Source organism: Copidosoma floridanum, unplaced genomic scaffold (genome assembly GCF_036245765.1).
Source record: "Copidosoma floridanum isolate Cflo_tuat_1 unplaced genomic scaffold, Cflo_Japanese_pri ptg000030l, whole genome shotgun sequence".
In the NCBI taxonomy this organism is placed as follows: Eukaryota; Metazoa; Arthropoda; class Insecta; order Hymenoptera; family Encyrtidae; genus Copidosoma; species Copidosoma floridanum.
Window position 1 is genome coordinate 5,003,303 of NW_028321907.1, and position 23,686 is coordinate 5,026,988.

General features: G+C 36.0%; 4 protein-coding genes across 10 annotated transcripts in view; 2 read left to right on the forward strand and 2 right to left on the reverse strand.

Annotated features, from left to right (window-relative positions):
* The window catches only part of LOC106644456 (uncharacterized), a 231,621-nt gene extending 228,648 nt beyond the window's left edge, over window positions 1-2,973 (reverse strand). For all 4 annotated transcript variants that reach the window (XM_089596965.1, XM_089596964.1, XM_089596966.1 and 1 more), the window contains exon 1: window positions 1,074-2,973. The gene's annotated coding sequence lies outside the window, so the exon portion shown is untranslated. The remainder of the gene's footprint in view (window positions 1-1,073) is intronic.
* Window positions 2,974-5,042: 2,069 nt separating this feature from the next.
* Window positions 5,043-6,994, forward strand: LOC106644468 (uncharacterized). 2 transcript variants are annotated; one of them, XM_014359986.2, is made up of 9 exons: window positions 5,043-5,342; window positions 5,484-5,638; window positions 5,714-5,773; window positions 5,846-5,947; window positions 6,033-6,101; window positions 6,170-6,211; window positions 6,276-6,384; window positions 6,467-6,595; window positions 6,673-6,994. In XM_014359986.2, the coding sequence occupies exons 1-9, from the start codon at window positions 5,214-5,216 to the stop codon at window positions 6,739-6,741; spliced, it is 864 nt and encodes a 287-aa protein (XP_014215472.2). In that variant the 5' UTR covers window positions 5,043-5,213; the 3' UTR covers window positions 6,742-6,994. The 2 variants fall into 2 exon arrangements, with proteins under 2 accessions (XP_014215472.2, XP_014215473.2); XM_014359987.2 differs by having other exon boundaries at window positions 6,467-6,589.
* Window positions 6,995-7,303: 309 nt separating this feature from the next.
* Window positions 7,304-12,887, forward strand: Droj2 (DnaJ heat shock protein family (Hsp40) member A4-like). Of its 2 annotated transcripts, none has more exons than XM_014359969.3 (4): window positions 7,304-7,564; window positions 9,731-9,943; window positions 10,028-10,671; window positions 11,188-12,887. In XM_014359969.3, the coding sequence occupies exons 2-4, from the start codon at window positions 9,812-9,814 to the stop codon at window positions 11,621-11,623; spliced, it is 1,212 nt and encodes a 403-aa protein (XP_014215455.2). In that variant the 5' UTR covers window positions 7,304-7,564; window positions 9,731-9,811; the 3' UTR covers window positions 11,624-12,887. The 2 variants fall into 2 exon arrangements, with proteins under 2 accessions (XP_014215455.2, XP_014215456.2); XM_014359970.3 differs by lacking the exon at window positions 7,304-7,564 and adding an exon at window positions 7,635-7,936.
* Window positions 12,888-13,113: 226 nt separating this feature from the next.
* On the reverse strand, window positions 13,114-15,137 carry LOC106644464 (trafficking protein particle complex subunit 12). Of its 2 annotated transcripts, none has more exons than XM_089597164.1 (3): window positions 15,083-15,137; window positions 14,351-14,820; window positions 13,114-14,283 (listed from the first exon to the last, which is right to left on the reverse strand). In XM_089597164.1, exons 2-3 carry the CDS (start codon window positions 14,804-14,806, stop codon window positions 13,213-13,215), a joined length of 1,527 nt encoding a protein of 508 aa, XP_089453290.1. In that variant the 5' UTR covers window positions 14,807-14,820; window positions 15,083-15,137; the 3' UTR covers window positions 13,114-13,212. The 2 variants fall into 2 exon arrangements, with proteins under 2 accessions (XP_089453290.1, XP_089453289.1); XM_089597163.1 differs by having other exon boundaries at window positions 14,936-15,126.
* Window positions 15,138-23,686: the final 8,549 nt, after the last annotated feature.

Below are 23,686 nucleotides of genomic sequence, written 5' to 3' on the forward strand. Positions count from 1 at the left end.
AATCAAACTGTAAAACGAGCCGATTGGAATTGACGCGACGACCTCGCGATACGTGAATTAAGAAAAAGAAATAATATAATGCTGAGAGACGAGAAGAAGAGAGTGGGAGGAGGAAAGATGTAGTGAACAAAAAAAAAAAAAAAACGAGCGCGCGACAGTGTTGTTTAACGATCTTTCTTGAGAACATTAAGCACGATTGTTCGTATCAACAATGAGAGATAAATATTTGAGAATAAAAACACGATGCTTTTGTGTCCCTTTGAAAACAAGTGATTTTTTCTATTATTTTTTTTTATTACTGTTTGTCAAATGAGAACAAGTATACAAGTGTGAGAAAAAAAAAGTTAATCATATTATCCCAAAAATTCAAAATAAGAATCGTTTTGTTTGTTTGCAGATGAATTGATGTCTTAATATCGTGCAACTTTGAAGAATATTATTTGCAAAACATGATTGAGATGTTTGTGACGAGCGGCGAATCGTTAAACATAAAAGTAAGGAAATAATAAACGTTGCCGATGTTTATTTATAAATATTTGTCATACGACTCTTAAAATATTGTGCAACAACGTATGGAATGAATAATTAGTAATTAACGTGAACACACGTTTATCTCGGTCTGTTGTACATAATTCCCTCATCGCTGGTTATTCGTCGAATAATCGAATGAAAATGGAACAGAAGCCGAGAGCTAGAGTTTATTTTTGCGCGTTTATCGCGAATGATCTACGACGTCCCTCCACTAACACATGCTCGTGTGTATATATGGGTGAGAGGTGTAACCTAACCTCAACGGCGGCGACTCCGATTTCACAGAGCCGCTTTTTGTTTACATACTCTCGTTTCAATGCTCGATCCGTTGTGTTTGCTATTTGGTAAACACTCGGCCGACGTTACCAGAAGAAAAAAACACCAAATCTCTTTCTCTACTTACTTGCAGGTAAAAATAAAAGCAAAACATAATTCATGCGGTGTGTCTTTGAATTTCAACGTTCTCTCTTTTTTATGTTACGTCAACGAAAGCACACTTATCGAAACTCGTAAACAAAAGCTATATAACATGATATTCTCACCTGATACGTAGTGGTCTCGATCGCTCTTTGGATGCATAAGTGCAGGATCTGCCGCGGGTCGCGAATCCCATTGACGTAAAAAAGCGCGCACCGCACCGCACTGCGCGACTCAATTAACGGAAGAAAAAAAATACAACTCGGGCACAACGCGTTCCAACGTTACGAAAAACGACGATACACCAAACAACAAATTTATTAAATTTGATTGAAACAATGAACACTTACATGCCACTTTACCATATCGATAAAATCCCGCGCACTATATTTTATTTTTTATTTTTTTCTCAATAATCACACAACTACTTATTTCCCCTGCATCGATGTAATTGATCCCGAAAGCAGTTACTTTCGAGGTTATAAAAAATGTAGACGACGGATTAATTTTTAATATTCACACATCCGTGCACTTAATTACATATATCCACTCCGATCTACAACAACAGCGAGCATCACTCGCGAGGTGTAATAAATACTTTGGCGACGTGCATTGGAAAATCCCGTTCTTGATCTCTCTCCCTCTTTTTCTCCTCCTTCCCTCGTCGGATTGGTTATTATTTTTAGGTTAAAGCCAAACCAAAGTTTCCATCCTTTTTTAATGCCAAAAAAACATTTTTTCACAGCCACTTATCTTTTGTCAACTAATCACTTGACTCTTCCGATATAGGTCACCCGAAAAAAAAAATGGGCTTGGTGACAGGCGCTCGTTTTCAAAAAGATCTACTGAAATTCGAGAACACTAACGATAAAAATGAACTCGAAGACGAGCCGTGCCTCGTTATCTTTCCACTAAACTTTTTTTTTATATTACATTACCTACATAAACACGTTACACAAAAGGGGGGGGGGGCAGAGATAAAGAGATTATGGACACAGTGAGAGGGGGGGGGGCAACTCACGAGTACATTAGGTTATGCACGGCACATATATATGTATATATTATGTACGTTGATACATAGGCACTACACACTCTTATACACGACGTAATGACGGCCGTGGATCGGCGGCTGCTGCCGGGCCAGCAAAAAACTACTGCTGCTCTGGCTTTGCAGCTGTACGAATGTACGAAGTCGTGTGAAAGAGAGAGAAAGACAACGGGCCAGAGCACACACCTGGCGCGCGCACTACACCACTATACTCTCGTATGTATTCTGTCTCCTTCTGCTCTTTGCGTTCCGCGTCTCCGCCACTTTTGCCTGGCGTGTATGTATAATATGTGTGTATGTTGTGCACCGTAGTATACAATATATACCACTCCGTACGCGATTGCCACTGGTTATATATCTATACGTAGATGTGCTGTATATACATGTATATAACAGTGCCTTCTTCTTCGCGCTGCTTCTTCGTCTTCTCCTCTTTAAAACTCTACATTTCTTTCGTCCTCGAATTTCGCAATATTACGTACGCACAAGAGCACCGCTATATATGTATATATCATGTACGTGTATGCTGCGCCTCTGTTTCGTGAAGAGGAATGATGATAAAAAAAAAAAAAAAAAAAAAAGACAAGACACTGACCGAAGAGAGAGCAGCACCTCTCGAGCGCGCGATCGACAACAAACCGTTCAGCTGACAACTGCTCGACTATTACTACTTGTTGTGTGTATACATGTATATGTGTGTAACCGGCAGATAGATAACAGTGGACGATAATCCACGACGGTATCACAACAATGTAGAGGACGATAACGGTGTGTTGTTGTCCAGCACTTGCACAAAACCACGCAACTTTCGGAGCAATGTAGGAACGTGGATTTAATCCGTTTGGAGGAGCAAATCACACGTATCACATATGAAACGTACCGATGTGTAATGTTGGGCTTGTCGAGATTTAGGGTATACTTATTGGTTGTTGTATGTACTTACGAGCAAGCGAACGCGTGCGTACGTAGGTACTCAGGCGGCGCTGCTCCGTCGACTGCCGGCCCCGTTGCGACTGTTAAAAAGTCTCTTTTCTCTCTCTCTCTTTCGCGCGCGCGCTCACTTTTGCTTCTGCTCTGCCTTCTGTCTCTCCTCTCGCGCGCGCTCCTCGTGTACTACATATGTATATATATACACTATACTATACCATACCACATTCATTGTGTATAGATATGTTTGAGTATACGCGCGCAAGAGCATCACATATCGAATACATGGCAAGAGAGATAGAGTGACGCGGAGAGTCGAGTCGAGTACCACTATGACTATCTCTCTCTCCAGTCTCCAATACAGATAGTACAACACATACATGTGAATACACATATATATATATATATATATGCGTTCAAATGAGGGACCGAGGAACGGAGGGACCGGTAGGTATATTTGCGCGCGAACACACGAATTACACATATTATTTTGCAATTAACAATTTCAAATCTCATGGTAATGACTAATCCTTTTTTTAAATATGTGTATATAATACACCAACGCGTACCAGTATATTTCTTTTTTTTCGCTTATTTCGATTCTCGAAATTCTTTGCCGTGCTTTGGACTCTTCAAGGCATTAGACATAGATATGAGATAAAAAATTATCGACGTACCTTCGATTTATTAAGACAATTGAGTGCGTACCTACTAGATGATCTCTCACTCCTATGAAATATACGTACACTCGCCGTACTTTGATTCGCAAACCGCGAAGTTTAAATTCTTAAATTTTTTAATGACAAATAAACATAAAGTATGATTTTAAGATTGTTCAATAGTTGTTAAAATGATAGTTGTTTATCATCATATTTTTATTTTATGGTTATGGTTGTTCCTTGTGTTTTAATACGATAAATTACTTCAAGAATTCAAACTTCGCGGTTTGCGAATCAAGGTACGGTGAGTGTACCCTCGTAAGTTCTCAAGAGAAGGACAGGGGGGGGTGTAGGTTATGTAGGTATATCCTTGCGCATGGAACGCAGAGCGGACACCTTCGTTTGATGCCTGTTCCAAATGTATTTCTTGGCAAATGACGCAATGCGCAGAGACTGACAAAAACTGGTCCTCTATTTGTTTGAACACCCTGGCCGCAAAAGGGGGTCGCCGTCCAGCTCGTCCACTTCGTAGATATGCCGCGTTTTTTTTTTTTTTAATCATTGGAAGTTTATTTATTTTATCGTTTACGCACCCATTGTTTTTTTCATAAATGAGCAGGTACTCGTATCAACATTGATTTTTTACTTGCACCACTACCATTGATCTAGGAGCCATGTCCGATTACCAAAATCATCCCTCGGTACTTTTTTTATTGATACGGTTGATCGCTTAGAGCGTAAACCTGAAAAACGAGTAATTATAATTACGTACTCACGTCCTCTTCAAAAATACATAACTAATATTACCCTCTGACTGTATTTTGCATCGCTCAAAATCCTAATCCGTAATTGTCGAGGTAATTATAGATTATTGAGATGTATCCTTATCGCAAACGCCGATAAAAGTAATTGAAGTCTCATCGTCCTCTCTGATCGTCCTTGATTCAAGTTGCGCTAACGGATGCGCCAATGCCGCCAACCGTCAAAAGAGAATTTTCAACGCTAGTTCTTACGCGAAAAAACGAATTATCCGTACTTGCGCAACGATTAACTGTTTCTTGACTGAAATTATAAACATTTTCTTTTATTTACCCTGAAATATCAATAATATATGATTGTTGTGATTTTTGCTAAATTTGGACTACTTCTGATCTCTACACTCCTGAACTCACTATAATTCCATAAATAATTACGTAATGTCGAGAAGTAATCATTTTTTTTTGTTTTGTACTTACTACTTCTTTGTGCGCCTCCTATTTGATAAATATTTTCAATTGTTATATATTTTGTCTGTCCACCATATGCTTAATAAGAAAATATTTTTTTTTTTTTTTTTTTTAACGAATGAATCGACAAAAAAACCCATACACATATATAATGTAACGCAATACGCAAGACCCTTGGGACAAGTGGAACGTGAAACTTGTTAGGTATATGGTGTATTCGCAAAGTGCATGGTTGTAGTACAACCGTTGTACACAGCCGGCACTGGTAAAAGAAATGTTTATGTGTAATGTATACCTACTTCGTTACATTTAGAAAATTACTAGACAATGCGGTGAACGGGTTAACGTTACAACGAATGTTCTATTTGTAATTGTTCTCTTACACATGTGTGAATATTTATAAAAATGGCGGGTTTGTGCTATAACTCCGAAAGCGATGACGAGCCATTAAATCTGCATTTATTTGTAAGAAAGTCTTTTGGATTTGAAGGGCTTCCCAAGGAAAAAGATATAAAACTAAGGAACGTCGTTCAGGTGTGACTTTTTAACATGAGGTTAAGTTATATTAAAAAAATTACTTAATCATTTTGTATAACTTTATTATATATGTTGAATGGATCTTTGTAAATTACTTGTGGCAATCATGATTATTCATGTAACATTCATCCATAACAGGGTTTGGGAGCAACATGTGATGATTTACCAAAATATGTGTTTACTACTAGTGAGTACTTTCTATCTTCAGTTGTTACCAATTCACCATTGTACAATATAACATACATTCGTGATTGCATTGATGCCAATAGATGTTTAAGCATAGACCAGTACAGGTACATATTTATCCATTTTTTCTTTCTCATTAACTCTTTATTAATATATGGTTATAAATAATACAAATTTTGCAGGTTTGGACCTAAGTATGTTGAAAAAAAAGATTTTAGAGAATTTGATCCATGTTGTCACAAGTGTGTACTATTATTATCATTCTTTGTATGAATTCATCCAGCAAGTATCTGTAAGAAAAATTTTTATTTCAGCTTTCACAATGGCAATAACGCTTGCGTAGTATGTGATCCAACCTTCAAAAAAGCAGATGTGTCTGCTGTAAAAGAAAAAAAAGTTAAGGAAAAAGTTACCAAGTGAGTGATATTCAGTATAACTTCTTTTTAACAAGATATATTATGTGAAATAATATATAAAGCTAAATAAAATACGTAATTTTAGACTTGCTGCAGTTGAAAATAACATTGCAACCAAGAAAGTGAAAACAAAATCGTGTACAATGAAAGAAAGGTACTTTTTTAATTGTATGAATCTTCAAGCAACATTATTTTTTTAAATGTTATTTTCTTTTTATTTAGTACACCAGGGCCCAAATCACAGCTGGTCAATAGAGCCCAAAGGTATTGATTTACGCTCGTTTTCATTACAAGAAGATTCATTTTATAATGAATATAATTTTTGCAGAAATTGGGAACCTTGGGAACATAGGCTGCTTCTAGACTACATTATTGGTCATAATTTATTTGCATATTGTAAGGGCCCTAGCTTATACAAACGCATGGTTGAAGAAGGTGTAAGTCAAATTTTTGTCAAGTCTCACATACACTGTATCAATAATTGTAATGCTGTCATGTACATAAGATATTTTTCTTTAGTTTCTTAACCATAGAACGCCAGAATCCATGAGGGTACAGTTTCGTACGACCATTTTAAACTCGATTGATTCTTTTAATTTGCCAAAACCAATCTTACGAAAATTCAAAAAAATTCGAGCTCTGGTAATTGTTAGTTTTGTTCATTTGACTCTTGGCTCATTTATAACTTACTAAATGTACATTATTATTTGTGTTTCTTATTACAGAAAGTAAATGGATCTTATCAGTTGCAAAAGATGTTTGGTAAAAAAAATTTTAGAAGTTGCAACCAATGAGCAGAAAAGATTCATCTCATGAATATCAACAAATTAATTTGAAAAAAAAAATCTCCATGACTAATGACAAGTTGAAAGTAAAATTGTATTTTTTAAACAGGATTTATGCCTTCTGAACAAATCTTGTGTCCCACAGAGTATATGCTTGAGAAATGTGCGACGCATGAAATTAAATATTATATATATTTTTGTAACTTTTTATATAAATTTTTTATTAATAAACTAATATCGCAGTTGATACAGTAACATACTTTTTGTCAAGGCATCTTTGAATCATTGAATATAATCCAAAATTACTATTCAACTCGAGTGCGAACAATATATTCTCGAATATTTTTACGGTGTTGATAACTACTTAGATATAATAAAAAACCGTAATCGTAATTTGATGACGAGATTCAAATCGAACCCGCTTAAAAACTGAGAAAAAAATGGACAATCCAACCTCAAAATTTTGATTGGTTCGTCTGCGTAGTTCGTCGATCCACGCATTCCAACCAATCGCCAGCTAAGACGTTCCATCTCCATAGGAATCCCAACCATTTGATTGGCCTAAACAGCTGGTGCAACTGAGCAGACGGAAGTTTCTCGAACGGGATCGAAGTCGGTGCAGGGGGTTACAGTATCATCGCCTGTCCGTGTCTGCGAACGCTGCCGAGCACTAATATATACTTGGCACAATTGCACCAGCTGCTTTTCAAGTGTTCAGTGTTGAAGCTACCACGCGAGCATTATACATCGGTGATCACATACCTGGCTGTCTCTGCGGTTGGTGACGAGGAAACTTCACTGCGAGGACGTTGTTTTTTACCCTTTGTACCAGGTGAGGTTCTCTATATATACATTATCAAAGGTTTTCGTAGAGACCATTGCTAATTCGTGAATCACGTGGAAAAAGTTGATTGGTTGTAATTTGCTATTTCGCGTGCTCGCCTGTAAAAAAAAAAAAGTAATGAGCCTAGTCAGTAGTAGGTTGTTAAGTCGATCGATGGGAATAAACGAGCGCGAGGCAGAAGGCACAAACTAGCTGTCGTGTATGTGCAAACGTTACCAAGGCGAAATTCTCATTTACTTCTGTACCTAAACGTAACCAAAGCGAGTCTATAGCCAAGCATCGAAAAACCTTGTGTAACCGAACGTGCGGACTTTTCCACCATTTTCTCGAGCTGACAACTGCGGGGAGGAACGCCACGAGGTATGTCTAGTAGTGAATAGGACATCCAGGTCAGGATCAAATAATTAGCCGCGAGCAGTTAAAAGTCCATAGATACCCTCGAAGAGCAGAAATGGTGGATGTTTTTCAGGGGTCGCTCGTAGTTCCTACGGTAGATTTCGCTGATGCATCGTCTTCATCTTTCCTAAAGTACAATAGGTTCCTAGATGATGCGTGTAAATCAATCCTACGACCTGTCATGCCGATCTAGTAGGTTATTTAGGTTTCGTTGAGAACAAGGAAAAAAAAACCAATTGCAGGTTAACAAAGATCCCTTGGAAGGACTGGGGGAGGGTATCCTGAGGAAAAGGTACTTGAAAACGCGCACACATAGCACACGCACGCACACACACCACCGACAGGTACACGGAGACACCTCGTGCTTTGCAGATCGAAGCTTCGAGTCTTGGTGCGTTGCTGCCGTCAATTGAGTCTTTGGCGTTTAATTAATAGATGTTGAAAAAAAATTTCTCGTTGTGACGTTCGATCGGCAAACAGAAGAGAGAGATATCGGATTTTTGGCTTGTGGCCGATGAGCGTCTTACTAACGCACACGTTTCCGGATTGGCCTCGACAGATTTTGCTATAATTACAATATATCGGTTCATTAAGTATATCAAAAGCGTGCATCACGCGTGTTTTTTGCGACGACGCAATTATTGTTACCAAAGCGTGAGTGCAATGGATGTCCAAAGGTGGGGACGATGACGGTGATGATGATCATTGATCGATTGGCTGGTGCTGCTTGTTCTTTTATTCATTTTTTTTTCCTTTCGTCACTAACGATTTCATGAATTTTTAACTCCCGAGTACTTTTAAAGCCAATGCTAATATTTAGCTGGCTAAATTTTTAATTAGACTTCGAGTGCGTGGGTTTCTAACGATTTTTCGAGACACTCGTAGCATAATTATATATGGTTGATCTAATGCAACATGGAAATATGAACCTTGGAATTTTTGAATCGTGAGCATTGAAACGAAACTATTATCATTTTTTGCCATGTAATTATAGCCACAATTCAACGTAGATAGCCGCTTTCGGAAATAGAACTCGGATGAACTTCCTATAACGACAGTAACGTTAATGTGGTTACTATTTTTATGGAATATATAGATTATATATACTTGGGTTTCATTTTTTTAACGATGCTGACGAGTTATAAGTCTCATGTCGGCATAGTTATTTCGTAAAGTTTAGTTACAAAGGTGGGTTGAATTTATCAGAGTTAGCAGAACTGATCAATTTTTGTTGCTATTTTATTTGTTAACAGTTATGAACAACCTATATCCAACTAATGTAATTACAAAAATTTTGGCAGAGCCTCAACTTATTATACAAGGTATAAAAAGTTGTGTGTGTATGTGAATCTTCTTTTTCTACATTTTCATAGATAAAACTTTTTATAATAGAGATCGGAAATAGTGTACCAAGCAAGTAGTGCTTATCTAGCTTGAATTATAATGTACACCAGAGCTATGTAGGTCCAAGTACTATATCTTAGCACACTGCAAATATCTAATTAGCAATACTTTGCTATCTTAACCTGCCAACTAATACAAAGAGACGTTGCTGTAGACTTTTTTGCACAGGAACTTTTGGGAGCATCTTAAGTCAATTGCATTTAAACACACGTAGATTTTTCAATCGTTTATTTTGAATCAGAAAACTCAACTGTGATTAAATTTTCTATTAACGTTATCTTGCTCAAACTTGAATAATATATCATTCTTCTCTTGCTTTCAAAGATGCAATAAAAATTTTATTTATCATTTCAGGCAAGTTTTCTCTTTTTACTTGTTCACTAGGAAAAACGCTTGCTTGGAATATATTAAGCAAAGATAAGCAATTTGGGAAACATGGTCAAAGAGACGACTTTCTATGACATCCTTGGTGTCAAGCCAGGGTGTACACAAGATGATTTAAAGAAAGCCTATAGGAAACTTGCCCTAAAATACCATCCAGACAAAAATCCTAATGAAGGTGAAAAGGTGAGTTTTCAATTTTTCACGTTCTAACAAAAAAAAGTGATACGTTTACAAGTTTCTTGAATAACCACTTGAATGATTCTGCAGTTTAAACAAATCTCACAAGCCTATGAGGTCCTGTCTAACCCAGAAAAAAAGAAAATCTATGACCAAGGTGGCGAGCAGGCCCTTAAGGAAGGAGGCATGGGCGGTACTAATTTCTCGTCGCCAATGGACCTCTTTGATATGTTCTTTGGTGGTGGCGGCATGGGCGGCATGCGTAATGAAGGACGTCGAAAGCGAAAGGGTCAAGATATGATTCATCAACTCTCTGTCTCCCTTGAAGAGCTCTACAAGGGTACAGTGCGCAAGTTAGCACTGCAAAAGAGTGTTATTTGCGAAAAGTGTGGTGGTCTCGGGGGTAAGAAAGACGCGATTACTCAGTGCTCCACTTGTCACGGTATGGGATACCAAGTGCAAATCCATCAACTCGCTCCTGGTATGGTGCAACAGATGCGTACCAACTGCAGCGACTGCAAAGGCGAAGGTGAATGTATCAAGCCAAAAGATCGATGCAAACACTGTGCTGGCAAGAAGACCATAAGAGATAGGAAAATATTAGAAGTCCATGTTGACAAGGGTATGGTCGATGGACAAAAAATTGTATTTGCCAATGAGGGTGACCAAGAGCCTGATAGAGAGCCTGGTGACATTGTAATTCTGTTGGATGAGAAAGAACATGAAGTTTTTAAGTAAGTTTATTATTATTTAGTCTTTGTGTGCATATCGTTATAAGTCAACACAAGAAATAGCTTTCTAAAATTTTTAGATACTATAGAAAAAAAACATTTGAAAGATGCGTCACACTGATTTTAAGTTGGTAAAGTAGTAATGATTGAAGTTCAAATGTTGTTGATATTCGTTTGTTTTTTGTACATCGCGTCTGTATCCGTGCTATTAAAAATAATGATTTAAAGGCTGCAAGGTTTCAATAGACTATGTAATTTTTCTCTTGATAGATCATTTATAGAGAAAACTGCAGATACTCTTCTGTGTTATTAAGATAAGGTAGCTGCAGATTTTATTATCTTTATATAATATTGATACAGATTCATTGGTTTTGATACAGAATTTGTGTGGAAAGTAACTTTTTAAATACTTCTTCTTTATACGGAATCTAAAAATAATCTTTCTTTTGTTAATCTAGGGACATATTTTTGAAACTACACTGTTTAAGAATCTTATTGATGACAAATTTATTTTTACAGACGATCGGGCAACGATCTCATAATGCATATGAAACTAGAGCTTGTCGAGGCTCTCTGTGGCTTCCAAAAGGTGATCAAATCTCTTGATGAGCGAGACTTGGTAGTGACATCACTGCCAGGTAACATTATCAAACCTAATGACTTGAAGTATATCGCTGACGAAGGCATGCCACAGTACAAAAATCCATTCGAAAAAGGACGACTTATCATCCAATTTATCATCAACTTTCCTACTGTTCTTGATCCAAGCATCATCCCAACCTTGGCTTCATGTTTACCACCAGCGCCAGAAGTTATGATACCAGACAATGCTGAAGAAGTTGAGCTTCATGCTTACGACCCAGAACAAGATAGGTCCAGAGATCGTCACTCGCGTCAAGCTTATGAAGAAGATGCAGATGGTGGACCCTCGCGTGTACAGTGCGCCACGAATTAATGTGCCTGTCACTATCACCTCTCTTATGACTATCTCCGACAACATGAACTCCTCTCTTTGTTGAACTATGTGCAGTTACGATGCTCGTGCTGACGAATGTTGTCTTAGTTATGATACAATGACGATGGAAGGATCGCGCTAGACGCTTAAAAACGCCCGAGTAGAAAAATCACTGGAAAATATTTTGTTTTTCCTATTTTACCATCTTACTTTATTACGTCTATTTTTTTTTTTATTTTTTTTTATTTTTTTTTTTTCAAATTAGCTTTTGAAAACTGACGAGTATAAAATTGTTTGTACGAATGATAGCTGCAAACATACTTCTACGATTTATAAAGGGCTAGAATCAAATCTAAAATTTTCAATAACTTTTAAAAAACACACGTTGATGCATTATCACAAAAACTTAAGTTAAAAATGACTTAACCAGGGAATTTCTACTCGGGTTGAATAGAGGGTTATTTTTTATCTCTGATTGCGTTAAACTCATGTAAACTTGAAACACTCACAACTTTAATTTGCAACAAATAGATTTTTTTGGTTAATAACAATGGTATTTGGAACAAATATATTAGAAATTTTCCCATTAAAATTAACTTCTCTGAAATAGTAGTGCAAAAAATGTATTTTTTGAAAAAAAAAAAAAATAAATAAATAAATTAAATAAAAAAGCGACCTGGAAATATAAAGCTGAATTTTTATCTACGAAAATAAATTAACTAGTTGTACTAGTAACAAAACCGTTTAACTATAGAAAAAACCTAGCATCTCAATTCTATTAGTAATTATTAACTAAATTAAATAGCGAAAAAGGGGACGGATCTGTATTTGATAAGTTTTTAGATGTATTTTGCTGAACAGTGTAGGCAATACTGAATATTAAAACTGAATTTCCAGCCAAGTCTTGATGCATAATATTTGTTTCTTAGTTTATTATAACTGGCAATTTTTTTAAATACATTTGAGAGAAAATCATGTGACCATGAGTTCAGTTACTTAGATCTAGTGTAAATTTAATTACCGCATAGAGTTAATAATCAATTGATGCTCAATTGTAAATTCGCAAAATATGTTGTATTATAAAATTGATTGTGTTTTTTAATTGAAACGAAATGCTTAACTTACGAGGGAATAAAAGTGATGCCGATTTTTCAATTACATAATCAAGTTTTCTATGGAAGATACAGTGCTTTAGTAATCAATTTCATTTACGTAATACTTCTCATAATGAACTAAAAAATAAAATATCGTGTACACACTTTTACTGACTGTTATTTTTTGCTGAACCTTTTTATCAACTATATTATACAATTATACAAACAATAAATAAAATTATAGCAGGCTGAAAAAGGCAGTGATAATAGTTTCAATCACTAAAACAAGGTATTTTAATATTTATTCTTCATTTATACACATCATTTACAACGAATTTTTGATTCTGTTACTAAGTATGGTATACATAAAGGGATTATTACTAAGTCCCTTGATGTTGATGAAACCTATACATATGTACAATTTAAAAAAAATTATATTCTAATTAAACATTATTCAAGTGAAGAGAGTTGACGGTACAACTTATTTTAAAATATTTACATGGTGAGCTTTAAACACTGAATATTCGTGGCGTCACCATTATATTTATTCAATTGTCTAAGTAAATGCATTTTCGATTGCTTACTGTGAGTGGTATGTAGTTCGTACAGAGTGCACATGTTCAAAAGTATAGCTTCTTGCAAGCTTTTGATAGGATTCTGTACAGTTACCATATTTTCCATCAATTCTACCGCAGCTTCGAGTTTTCCTGTATAGAGCAAACAAACGGCTATGTTATTTTGCAGCATAATGTTCGAGCGGTCCAGATCTAAAGCCGTTTTGAAGCAGTTCAGGGCTTCTTGAAACGCGTTCTGAGCTACCGCCGTTAAACCTCTGTCAATGAGTTCCTTCAGATGTTCGGACTTAAGGGTATCCGCCTGTACAATACCAAACTTTTTTCCGGCTGCGGATACATTGCCAAGGGACAGATATATACTGCCGATCGCGGAATTGAGGATCTCCGCCTGGTTCTTTTTCCACTCGGAGCTTAGTAATTGTTCCAATACTTCTGTAGCTAGAATGTAATTTTTAATAGAGAGAGCGCAATTAATGATAGAGATTAGGGTCCTTGACTTTCGTCCTTTCCAAAGTTGAAGAGAATTTGCCCTTTCCTCCGAATTGAATTTTGCAATTCCACCTTCCTCTGAAAGGCCACTTTCAAGGTTCCTTATAATTTTAATAATTGTGTAAAGAATAGCGTACAAACAATCAATTGAGCGCTTTCCTTTGCCGCAATGAGCAGGAATTTCAGCTAGTAATAGTCTAAAGGAAAAAGAAGCCATCGAGCCGGATCTAGAGCCATACAGCTCTGGATAAAATATAAAGTACATGTCGGGCTTGTCTAAATTAAGAAATGGCGCTGCTTCCACTTCTAGAATTGTTGTTTGCCTTAATTTTGTCAACAAAGCCAGCCTTGTAAACCACAATTGCAGGGAATGTGGCGTGTGCTTGCTTGGGTGGTTTATTTTGCCATAACCCTGGCCATAGACTGCCAGTAGTCTTCCGCACAAGTTAACAGCTGCCCTGTAGCATCCTTCTTTGATTAAGCTTCTCAGACCAGTTTCATCCTTTAAACAAACATGGGTCATCCATGACACTGCATCAACGTGAGTTGAATAAATCAATTAAATTTACCTGTGTCACTTCGGACAACACTGGTACGGTTCTATTGATAGTTTCGTCTTCTCCAAGAAAGTGCAACGTGGCCTCTCTTATGGGATCAATCAAATCCTCAGCTGTAGAAATTCCAGGCATCGTCAAGTTTTCCCTGTCAATTTGATTCCCAGAAGTGGCAAGGGAACGTAGAATTTTGCGCGTATTCTCCGATGGAATCCACGCATCACGATGTGCATCGCTTACTGATGAATGTTCACTTGACTGATCGTCAAACGAAGAATCATTCTCAAAAATATTTCCACTGGGAGTGCCAGGCGGCATGTTGAATTTTGAAGGCGCGTTTGTTTCAAATATGTCTGTTTTATTTGAAGAAACTATCTCATCAAAAATAGTAGGAGTACTGCTGTCAAAATAGCTGCCAAGTTTTGCTGATCCCGATGTGTTCTCGGAGTCTTCCGACTTGTTTTCACTCATTTTCAACTTGATAGCTGGAAATATTGTTGAAATATTTGTTGTAATGTAATGTGTGATAAACAGATGCACGTACTTATAGTTGGCAACAAAAATAGTTAAATTAGTAAATAACTCATCTTCACGTCATACCTAAGACTCCCTTTTTAAGTTTATTTAATTATTTGCCGCATTTATTTAAGCTCAGAAATTTCTTCCAGATGTTGTATAATTTACAGAAACATCGAAACGTTATGAAAATGGTTGGTGTTTTTTTCACTTTTTGTAAACAATGAGTACCTTATATTTGGCAGCTTCTAATTTGCACTGACGTCAATGTCATCTGATGTTGTTAAGGGTGTATTCCGCAAATGCTGCCAGCAGTTAAGTTACGTAGGTCGTGGTAACGCCGCATGGTCGGGCAGCGCTAGCGTCAACCTGTACTAACTGTCGGTGGGTTCCGCATGTCAACAAACTTTGATATTTTTTACTGTTTTCGCTCCCATGCCATCTGATATTTCGGAGTTTGTTGACATGCGGAACCCACCGACAGTTAGTACAGGTTGACGCTAGCGCTACCCGACCATGCGGCGTTACCACGACCTACGTAACTTAACTGCTGGCAGCATTTGCGGAATACACCCATAGTCCGCAGGCTAAGTATACGTCCTTAACCGCCTTTTTCACTAACGTTTAGAATAATGATTGAGACAATCAATGATTGTATCATGAGTTTTTGTATAAAGTTCAATTTATACAAATAAGTTGGTAAATATAGGCACACATGATTAATATTTAAACATTTTAAGCTGTATAAATATATAACATAGATTCCAAATATGCATTATTACCGCTGGAATATGCTAACAAAACCAAATATCCGTCTTTCTCACCCAGCAAAATAATAGGTATCTGTATAATCCTGTATCAATTTATTGCACACATGCGAAATGTTCAATGACAGTAAACAATGACATAATTTCAAACTTTACTTTTAACTCTTCATTTCACACGTAATTTTACAATGCAATTGATAAATTATTATTCATACAAAAGTATTAATATTCTTATAGGAGGTCGATTTTCAGGCAAAAGATTATTTGTAAACTTGCCGTAAACAGCACAGCCAATGTCAACTTTTTATTTTCTATCTACACAACTAGTTGCGGCTGGTTTTAGCGTTTCAGATTTCTAAACTAAAAAGTGGCCCTAAAATTCTGAAGGAAAGCTTTAGATATTTTAGGCCCTAGAGCCATGTTGTCAATTATAAACCAGCCGCAACTTATTTGACAGATACAAAATGAAAATTCAACATTTTCTGTGCTGTTTGCGGCAAGTTTACAATTTATCTATTACTCGAAAGTATAAATATATAGGAGGTCAATATTCGTATAAAACATACACTGCAAACTTGCCGCAAGTAGCACAAACATCGTTAATTATTTATTTTGTATCTATTTCAAGAGTTGCGGCTGGTTTATAAGTGACTAAATGGCTCTAGGGCTAAGCTGCCTAAAGCTCTCCTTCAGAATTTCAGAAGCAATTTTTGGCCAAAAAAATCACGACCGCTAGATGGCGCTGATCCTAATGATTATAACTACTTATAGTAGAGCCATTTAATCAATTATAAACCAGCCGCAACTAATTTCGTAGATACAAAATAAATAGTTAAAGATAATTGTGCTACTTGCGGCAAGTTTGCAGTGTATGTTTTATACGAATATCAACCTCATATATATTTATACTTTTGGGTAATAGATGAATTGTAAACTTGACGCAAACAGTGCAAACAACGTTAACTTTTTATTTTATATTTATGAAATTAGTTGCGGCTGGTTTATAAGTAATTAAATGGCTCTAGGGCTAAGCTGCCTAAAGCTCTCTTTCAGAATTTCAGAAGCAATTTTTGGCCAAAAAAATCACTACCGCTAGATGGCGCTGATCCAAATGATTATTACTACTTGTAGTAGAGCCATTTGATCAATTATAAACCAGCCGCAACTGATTTTGTAAATACAAAATGAAAATTAATCATTGTTTGTGCTGTTTGTGGCAAGTTTACAATGCATTTTTTACACGAATATTGACTTCCTATATATTTATACTTTCGGGTGAAAGATAAATTGTAAACTTGCCGCCAATAGTGCGAACAATGTTCACTTTTTATTTTGTATTTATCAAATTATTTGCGGCTGGTTTATAAATAATTTAATGGCTCTAGTATAAGTATAGTAATAATCATTTGGATCAGCGCCATCTAGCGGTAGTGATTTTTTTGGCCAAAAATTGCTTCTGAAATTCTGATGGAAAGCTTTAGGCAGCTTAGCCCTGGAGCCGTTTAATCACTTATAAACCAGCCGCAACTTTTAAAATAGATACAAAATAAATAATTAACGATGTTTGAGCTACTTGCGGCAAGTTTGCAGTGTATGTTTTACACCAATATCGACCTCCCTTATATTTACACTTTCGGGTAATAGATAAATTGTAAACTTGCCGCAAACAGCACAAACATCGTTAATTATTTATTTTGTATCTATTTCAATAGTTGCGGCTGGTTTATAAGTGATTAAACGGCTCTAAGGCTAAGCTGCCTAAAGCTCTCCATCAGAATTTCAGAAGCAATTTTTGGCCAAAAAAATCACTACCGCTAGATGGCGCTGATCCAAATGATTATTACTATACTTATACTAGAGCCATTTTATTATTTATAAACCAGCCGCAAGTAATTTGATAAATACAAAATAAAAAGTGAACATTGTTCGCACTATTGGCGGCAAGTTTACAATTTATCTTTCACCCGAAAGTATAAATATATAGGAAGTCAATATTCGTGTAAAAAATGCATTGTAAACTTGCCACAAACAGCACGAACAATGTTTAATTTTCATTTTGTATTTACAAAATCAGTTGCGGCTGGTTTATAATTGATCAAATGGCTCTACTACAAGTAGTAATAATCATTTGGATCAGCGCCATCTAGCGGTAGTGATTTTTTTAGCCAAAAATTGCTTCTGAAATTCTGATGAAGAGCTTTAGGCAGCTTAGCCCTACAGCCGTTTAATCACTTATAAACCAGCCGCAACTATTGAAATAGATACAAAATAAATAATTAACGATGTTTGTGCTGTTTGCGGCAAGTTTACAATTTATCTATTACCCGAAAGTGTAAATATAAGGGAGGTCGATATTGGTGTAAAACATACACTGCAAACTTGCCGCAAGTAGCTCAAACATCGTTAATTATTTATTTTGTATCTATTTTAAAAGTTGCGGCTGGTTTATAAGTGATTAAACGGCTCCAGGGCTAAGCTGCCTAAAGCTTTCCATCAGAATTTCAGAAGCAATTTTTGGCCAAAAAAATCACTACCGCTAGATGGCGCTGATCCAAATGATTATTACTATACTTATACTAGAGCCATTTTATTATTTATAAACCAGCCGCAAGTAATTTGATAAATACAAAATAAAAAGTGAACATTGTTCGCACTATTGGCGGCAAGTTTACAATTTATCTTTCACCCGAAAGTATAAATATATAGGAAGTCAATATTCGTGTAAAAAATGCATTGTAAACTTGCCACAAACAGCACGAACAATGTTTAATTTTCATTTTGTATTTACAAAATCAGTTGCGGCTGGTTTATAATTGATCAAATGGCTCTACTACAAGTAGTAATAATCATTTGGATCAGCGCCATCTAGCGGTAGTGATTTTTTTGGCCAAAAATTGCTTCTGAAATTCTGAAAGAGAGCTTTAGGCAGCATAGCCCTAGAGCCATTTAATTACTTATAAACCAGCCGCAACCAATTTCATAAATGTAAAATAAAAAGTTAACGTTGTTTGCACTGTTTGCGTCAAGTTTACAATCTATCTATTACCCGAAAGTATAAATATATATGAGGTTGATATTCGTATAAAACATACACTGCAAACTTGCCGCAAGTAGCACAATTATCTTTAACTATTTATTTTGTATTTACGAAATTAGTTGCGGCTGGTTTATAATTGATTAAATGGCTCTACTATAAGTAGTTATAATCATTAGGATCAGCGCCATCTAGCGGTCGTGATTTTTTTGGCCAAAAATTGCTTCTGAAATTCTGAAGGAGAGCTTTAGGCAGCTTAGCCCTAGAGCCATTTAGTCACTTATAAACCAGCCGCAACTCTTGAAATAGATACAAAATAAATAATTAACGATGTTTGTGCTACTTGCGGCAAGTTTGCAGTGTATGTTTTATACGAATATTGACCTCCTATATATTTATACTTTCGAGTAATAGATAAATTGTAAACTTGCCGCAAACAGCACAGAAAATGTTAAATTTTTATTTTGTATCTGTCAAATAAGTTGCGGCTGGTTTATAATTGACAACATGGCTCTAGGGCCTAAAATATCTAAAGCTTTCCTTCAGAATTTTAGGGCCACTTTTTAGTTTAGAAATCTGAAACGCTAAAACCAGCCGCAACTAGTTGTGTAGATAGAAAATAAAAAGTTGACATTGGCTGTGCTGTTTACGGCAAGTTTACAAATAATCTTTTGCCTGAAAATCGACCTCCTATAAGAATATTAATACTTTTGTATGAATAATAATTTATCAATTGCATTGTAAAATTACGTGTGAAATGAAGAGTTAAAAGAGCAGATCTCATGTGACCTTTAGTTTAACGAACGTGGAAAAAAGACAAGGTGCTTGGAAACTTTGAACGATAACGGTGTGGGATTGATCGATGCTTGTCGATCGATTCTTTGACTGTCACGAGGACCAAGGGGATGAGACTTAAAGACGTAGCCGATCTACCGAACAGTGCCGGTTTCGGAGCGGTCAAGTATTTTTTTAAGTTGTACGATCATTGGCTCGCCGACAAAGAAGTGATTAACATTTTTATCGTTCACCAAAACATAGGACTAATTCAAAACTTTGTGTTGTAAATTTGTATTCATGAGCATATTTTTTTTTTTTTTTTTTTTTTTTAAACGTACTGTAAAAAGTTTGTAACGAGCGTGTGAAATGCATTTTTTTTATACGAATACGTTTGCGATGACATTATTTACGAACCTTTTTCCTAAAACGTTTAAAATTTGTTTTCTCAAAAGTAAATTTTCGTACAAGTTATTAAAACTGCGACAAAGACTTGAAAATAAATTATTAGTTTTTCTAGCATTCTTTTGTGCACTGTAACCAGTTTAATAAATTATAATTTTCGGGCCTCACTAGAAAATTTTCTATAAAAATGATAAATTTCAGATTTTAGAGCCACCACTCTGACAGCATACAAGCAACAGTTTTTATGGTATAATTTCTGTTGTAACTTTAACATAATTATTCATGATTTTAAAAAATAATCAAAAAAATAACAAACACAATCCTCTAGTATTTAAAAAAATATTGAAACCCAAGTTTCTATAAGTGGCGTTTTAATTGACTGACTTACGAATCCTCCTGAGCCTCGAGAACCAAATCCTTAATGAGTGAATTACGACAGTAATTAGGTATAATTAAACGGTCAAACGAACTTGGCTGTACGTGAAGTTTGACGGTAATAATTAGGTATACGAAAGGAGCCTCGTTCGAAGATATCACGGTGTGGCTATAATAAACTGTATATAAAGCGGGGACTATATAATATAAGTACATCGTGTTCATCGTGATATGGAGAAAGAGGCGACTGAAATATGATAATGTGATATCGAATAAATAGAAAAAAATGCGTAATTATATAAATTTATTTATTGAAAAATCCAAGTGCTTAAGTGCTAACATATTGATATTTAACATAGCTTTTTAACCAGCGCGTAAGGCGCGTTTCGTCATTTCGGGTTACTTACTCCCGTGCAAATATTTGTCGGGACGAGATAAATCGATTTAGTTTTTATTCGGGAGATACGTTATGGCATTCCTCTTTGGTGAGCATCTTGAGATGTTTACCCCTACTGTACCAGAAATTTACAAAGTTCGTCGTGGTAAGGCAGGTCCGAGTTTTTGATGCCACGTGTTCGATTTTGAGTACAAAGAAGTTACTAACATCATCAAAATTTTTCAAGACCAAATTCAATTTTAAGGTAACCGTCCCATCGACGCTCACCTCTGTAACATTGATATTGCTCTCGCGGCATCTAGTGTCAGAGATATCTTTGCATAATCTTTGCAGAAGGACAACGCCACCCTGTTCCCTATCGTGCACCACTGGTGTCGGTAATTCATCTATTTCCCATGTCGGTGTTAACTGTTCTTTGTACAAACCAAAGTCAATTATTGTTTGTTCGTAGCGTTGGTATACGCACTTCGCGACGTACTTGATCGGGGTAATGAAGCCTACCGACTTTTTCGCGTAGGCAAAGTAAAAGCAGAGCTGAGTTTGCGTTTCCAAGTATTTGATGTCGAGCTCGTCGAGGTTTTCGACATCATCCAAATTGTCCCAGTCAATCTCGGAGTTTAAGATCTCCGTTCCATTGACGTTCACCTTCTTAACCTTGATCTTCTCCTTGCAGTAATCGGTATCGGACGGATAGCTGCAGATTGTGTACAGAAGGATAACGCCACCCTGAGGCTGGTTGAACACCCTTCGTATCGTGGAATTATTTTTCAATTCAATAGGGGTAATAATTGTTGGTGTGACAATCCCATCGTCTTGTACACAGACGAAATATTTATTTATACAATTTTTCGGTTGTATCAAGGATGGATAGCAGAATGTGTAGTAACCGTTCTCATTCAAGATCACCACGCGAACAGGCACTATACGTTTAGAAATAGGGTAGACGACATCGAATCGGGTGACATTAAACTCACTGTATAAGCTCCCTCGTGTTTTAACGACGTACAGGGGGAATACGCCCTGTCTACTACCGCATATCTTTTTAGCGAAGTATATCGGCCAGGGAAATGACAGGTACTTAGTGATATACATGCATATATTCGTTACGATGTCGAACTCTTGCGTAGGAATGGGGATGACATCGCTTACTTGCTGACCTGAAAACAATCAAAGAATTGGTTCATTGTTATTTTGCATATTTCGATCCTACGATAATTGACAAGGTACACGCTAAATATTCATCAATGTATATATACATACCATAGAGGTTGTATCGGATGGCACATAATGGGTGTGGATACAAGGAAGAGTATTGTGTATTCGATAGGTGGACGTCAAAGGTGTCATTGTAATGTAAGATATCAAAGACCACTCGCTCACTACCGTCTTGCGGAAAATGCAAAAAGTCAGATTTGCAGCTGTCCATGTCGGTGATAGTTATCAATTTAAAAGTGTTATACAAGGTCCACTGCAACACGGCCTTTTTCCCTCCGAGCATGCTCTTGAGATTTTTAAAAATTATATATTTCTGATCGTCCTCATATAAGTTGTACGTTATTTCGCATTTCTTTTCAGTACCATTAACCATTTTCAATCTAAACTGGCAATCGAATGTAAGAGGATTGTGTCCTTTGTAACAGTACACATACATGAGGTGTTGGTTGGTACTTTGAACAAACTTGAAATGATCGAGCGAGGTAAAAGGCTCGAAGTAGTTTTTGACGTAGTCATGATGCATTTCGACTACCCGTGCTGTGATACTCAGCAGACCCAGGACCATAAGGATTACGTCTAAAGTCGACATTTTTATCCTTCAAACAAATTTTTAATCAATTTCACTTTTTTCTTTTTTTTTTTCTTAAATACGGTATAATTAATGGAATCATTGCTTTGGTTGAAGAAATTGCTACGCGTAAAATGTATTTGAAAAATAAATTGAAGAGAAAAATAGAGGGTAACTCGAAAAAAATAATGCTACGAGGTGTTTCACCAAGTAAATATTACAAATAATGCAGAAATTAATTTAATACGTGTGTATTGAGTACTTACTGTGCGGTTGACAATCGACGATCGTTGAACTGTCTCAGAAAGTACTTCACCTCTTTTTATATCATGAAATGCGACGAGACCACGTGACCTCTGTCCAGACAGTGTCGAGCTACGATAGGCTCACTTTTGAATCCCTTCCACTGATCAATTCCCAAAATAATGTACACATCATCGTTGAAATGCTTTTTTATTTTAAAATTTATTTTTTTATATTTTTTTTTATTTTATATTTTATTTTTTTTAAATTTCGAATTACAATTTAAATAGCTCCACCGAAAATTTAATTGAGAAAACTGTAGTACTAATAACTGACCAAAAAATTACTTTTTTGCATCATGTGATTTTAGAATCATGTCGGTCGAAAAAAAATATTCCACTAAGCACGTGTTTCTGTAGGTGTGTGTGTAATTAATAATATTCCATATATTCTCTGAACTATTTCAACATTTAAATGTAGAGGCCGAGCGAGGTATTCGTGTATTTTTATAATGAATATAATGAATGTTATAAACAAATGTGGCCATTTCCGAATGTTTGACAGATTAAACAGCATAATTATTTTTTTCAAGATATTACATTCCTAAAATTGTTTCCTTTAGTACTTGATCGACTAAACGTTTGATATTTTCATGTTGCACGTATTCCCTGAAAAATGCACTGAAAAAATCTATCTACTTATAGAAATTTCCAAAAGCTTCCGAACTTAATTCGTTGAGTATATTTGGAGTATCACATCGCTGCGGTCCTATATCGCGTTAATTACAATCCATAATATACATTCAACCTTTTTTTCAACTCAGGTTGTTTTTTTAATATTTGAACGTTTATTGGATAGAAAGAATAGCGTTTGTCAATAGCCAGGGTAATCACAAGGCTCCCTTGGGCATCGTTTCTCAAGCGCTCTCGGTCCGGTGTTTGCTTTGAAGGAGATGCGCACTAGTGACGAAAACTGCCATTTTGCAACGTTATGAATTTTATTTTAAAAAAATAAAAAACTACTTTAAAGTTTGATTAAAATAGTTGGTGGCCATAAA

Excerpts from the sequence above, each read along its gene's own strand:
- LOC106644468 (XM_014359986.2), top strand. The coding sequence starts at position 5,214 with ATGGCGGGTTTGTGCTATAACTCCGAAAGCGATGACGAGCCATTAAAT. Across the intron at positions 5,639-5,713 it reads TTAAGCATAGACCAGTACAG|GTTTGGACCTAAGTATGTTG; the intron begins GTACATATTTAT and ends CAAATTTTGCAG. Across the intron at positions 6,596-6,672 it reads AAATTCGAGCTCTGGTAATT|AAAGTAAATGGATCTTATCA; the intron begins GTTAGTTTTGTT and ends TTCTTATTACAG.
- LOC106644464 (XM_089597164.1), bottom strand. The coding sequence starts at position 14,806 with ATGAGTGAAAACAAGTCGGAAGACTCCGAGAACACATCGGGATCAGCA. Across the intron at positions 14,284-14,350 it reads TGTTGTCCGAAGTGACACAG|GATGAAACTGGTCTGAGAAG; the intron begins GTAAATTTAATT and ends GTTTGTTTAAAG.
- Droj2 (XM_014359969.3), top strand. The coding sequence starts at position 9,812 with ATGGTCAAAGAGACGACTTTCTATGACATCCTTGGTGTCAAGCCAGGG. Across the intron at positions 9,944-10,027 it reads ATCCTAATGAAGGTGAAAAG|TTTAAACAAATCTCACAAGC; the intron begins GTGAGTTTTCAA and ends ATGATTCTGCAG. Across the intron at positions 10,672-11,187 it reads AAAGAACATGAAGTTTTTAA|ACGATCGGGCAACGATCTCA; the intron begins GTAAGTTTATTA and ends TTATTTTTACAG.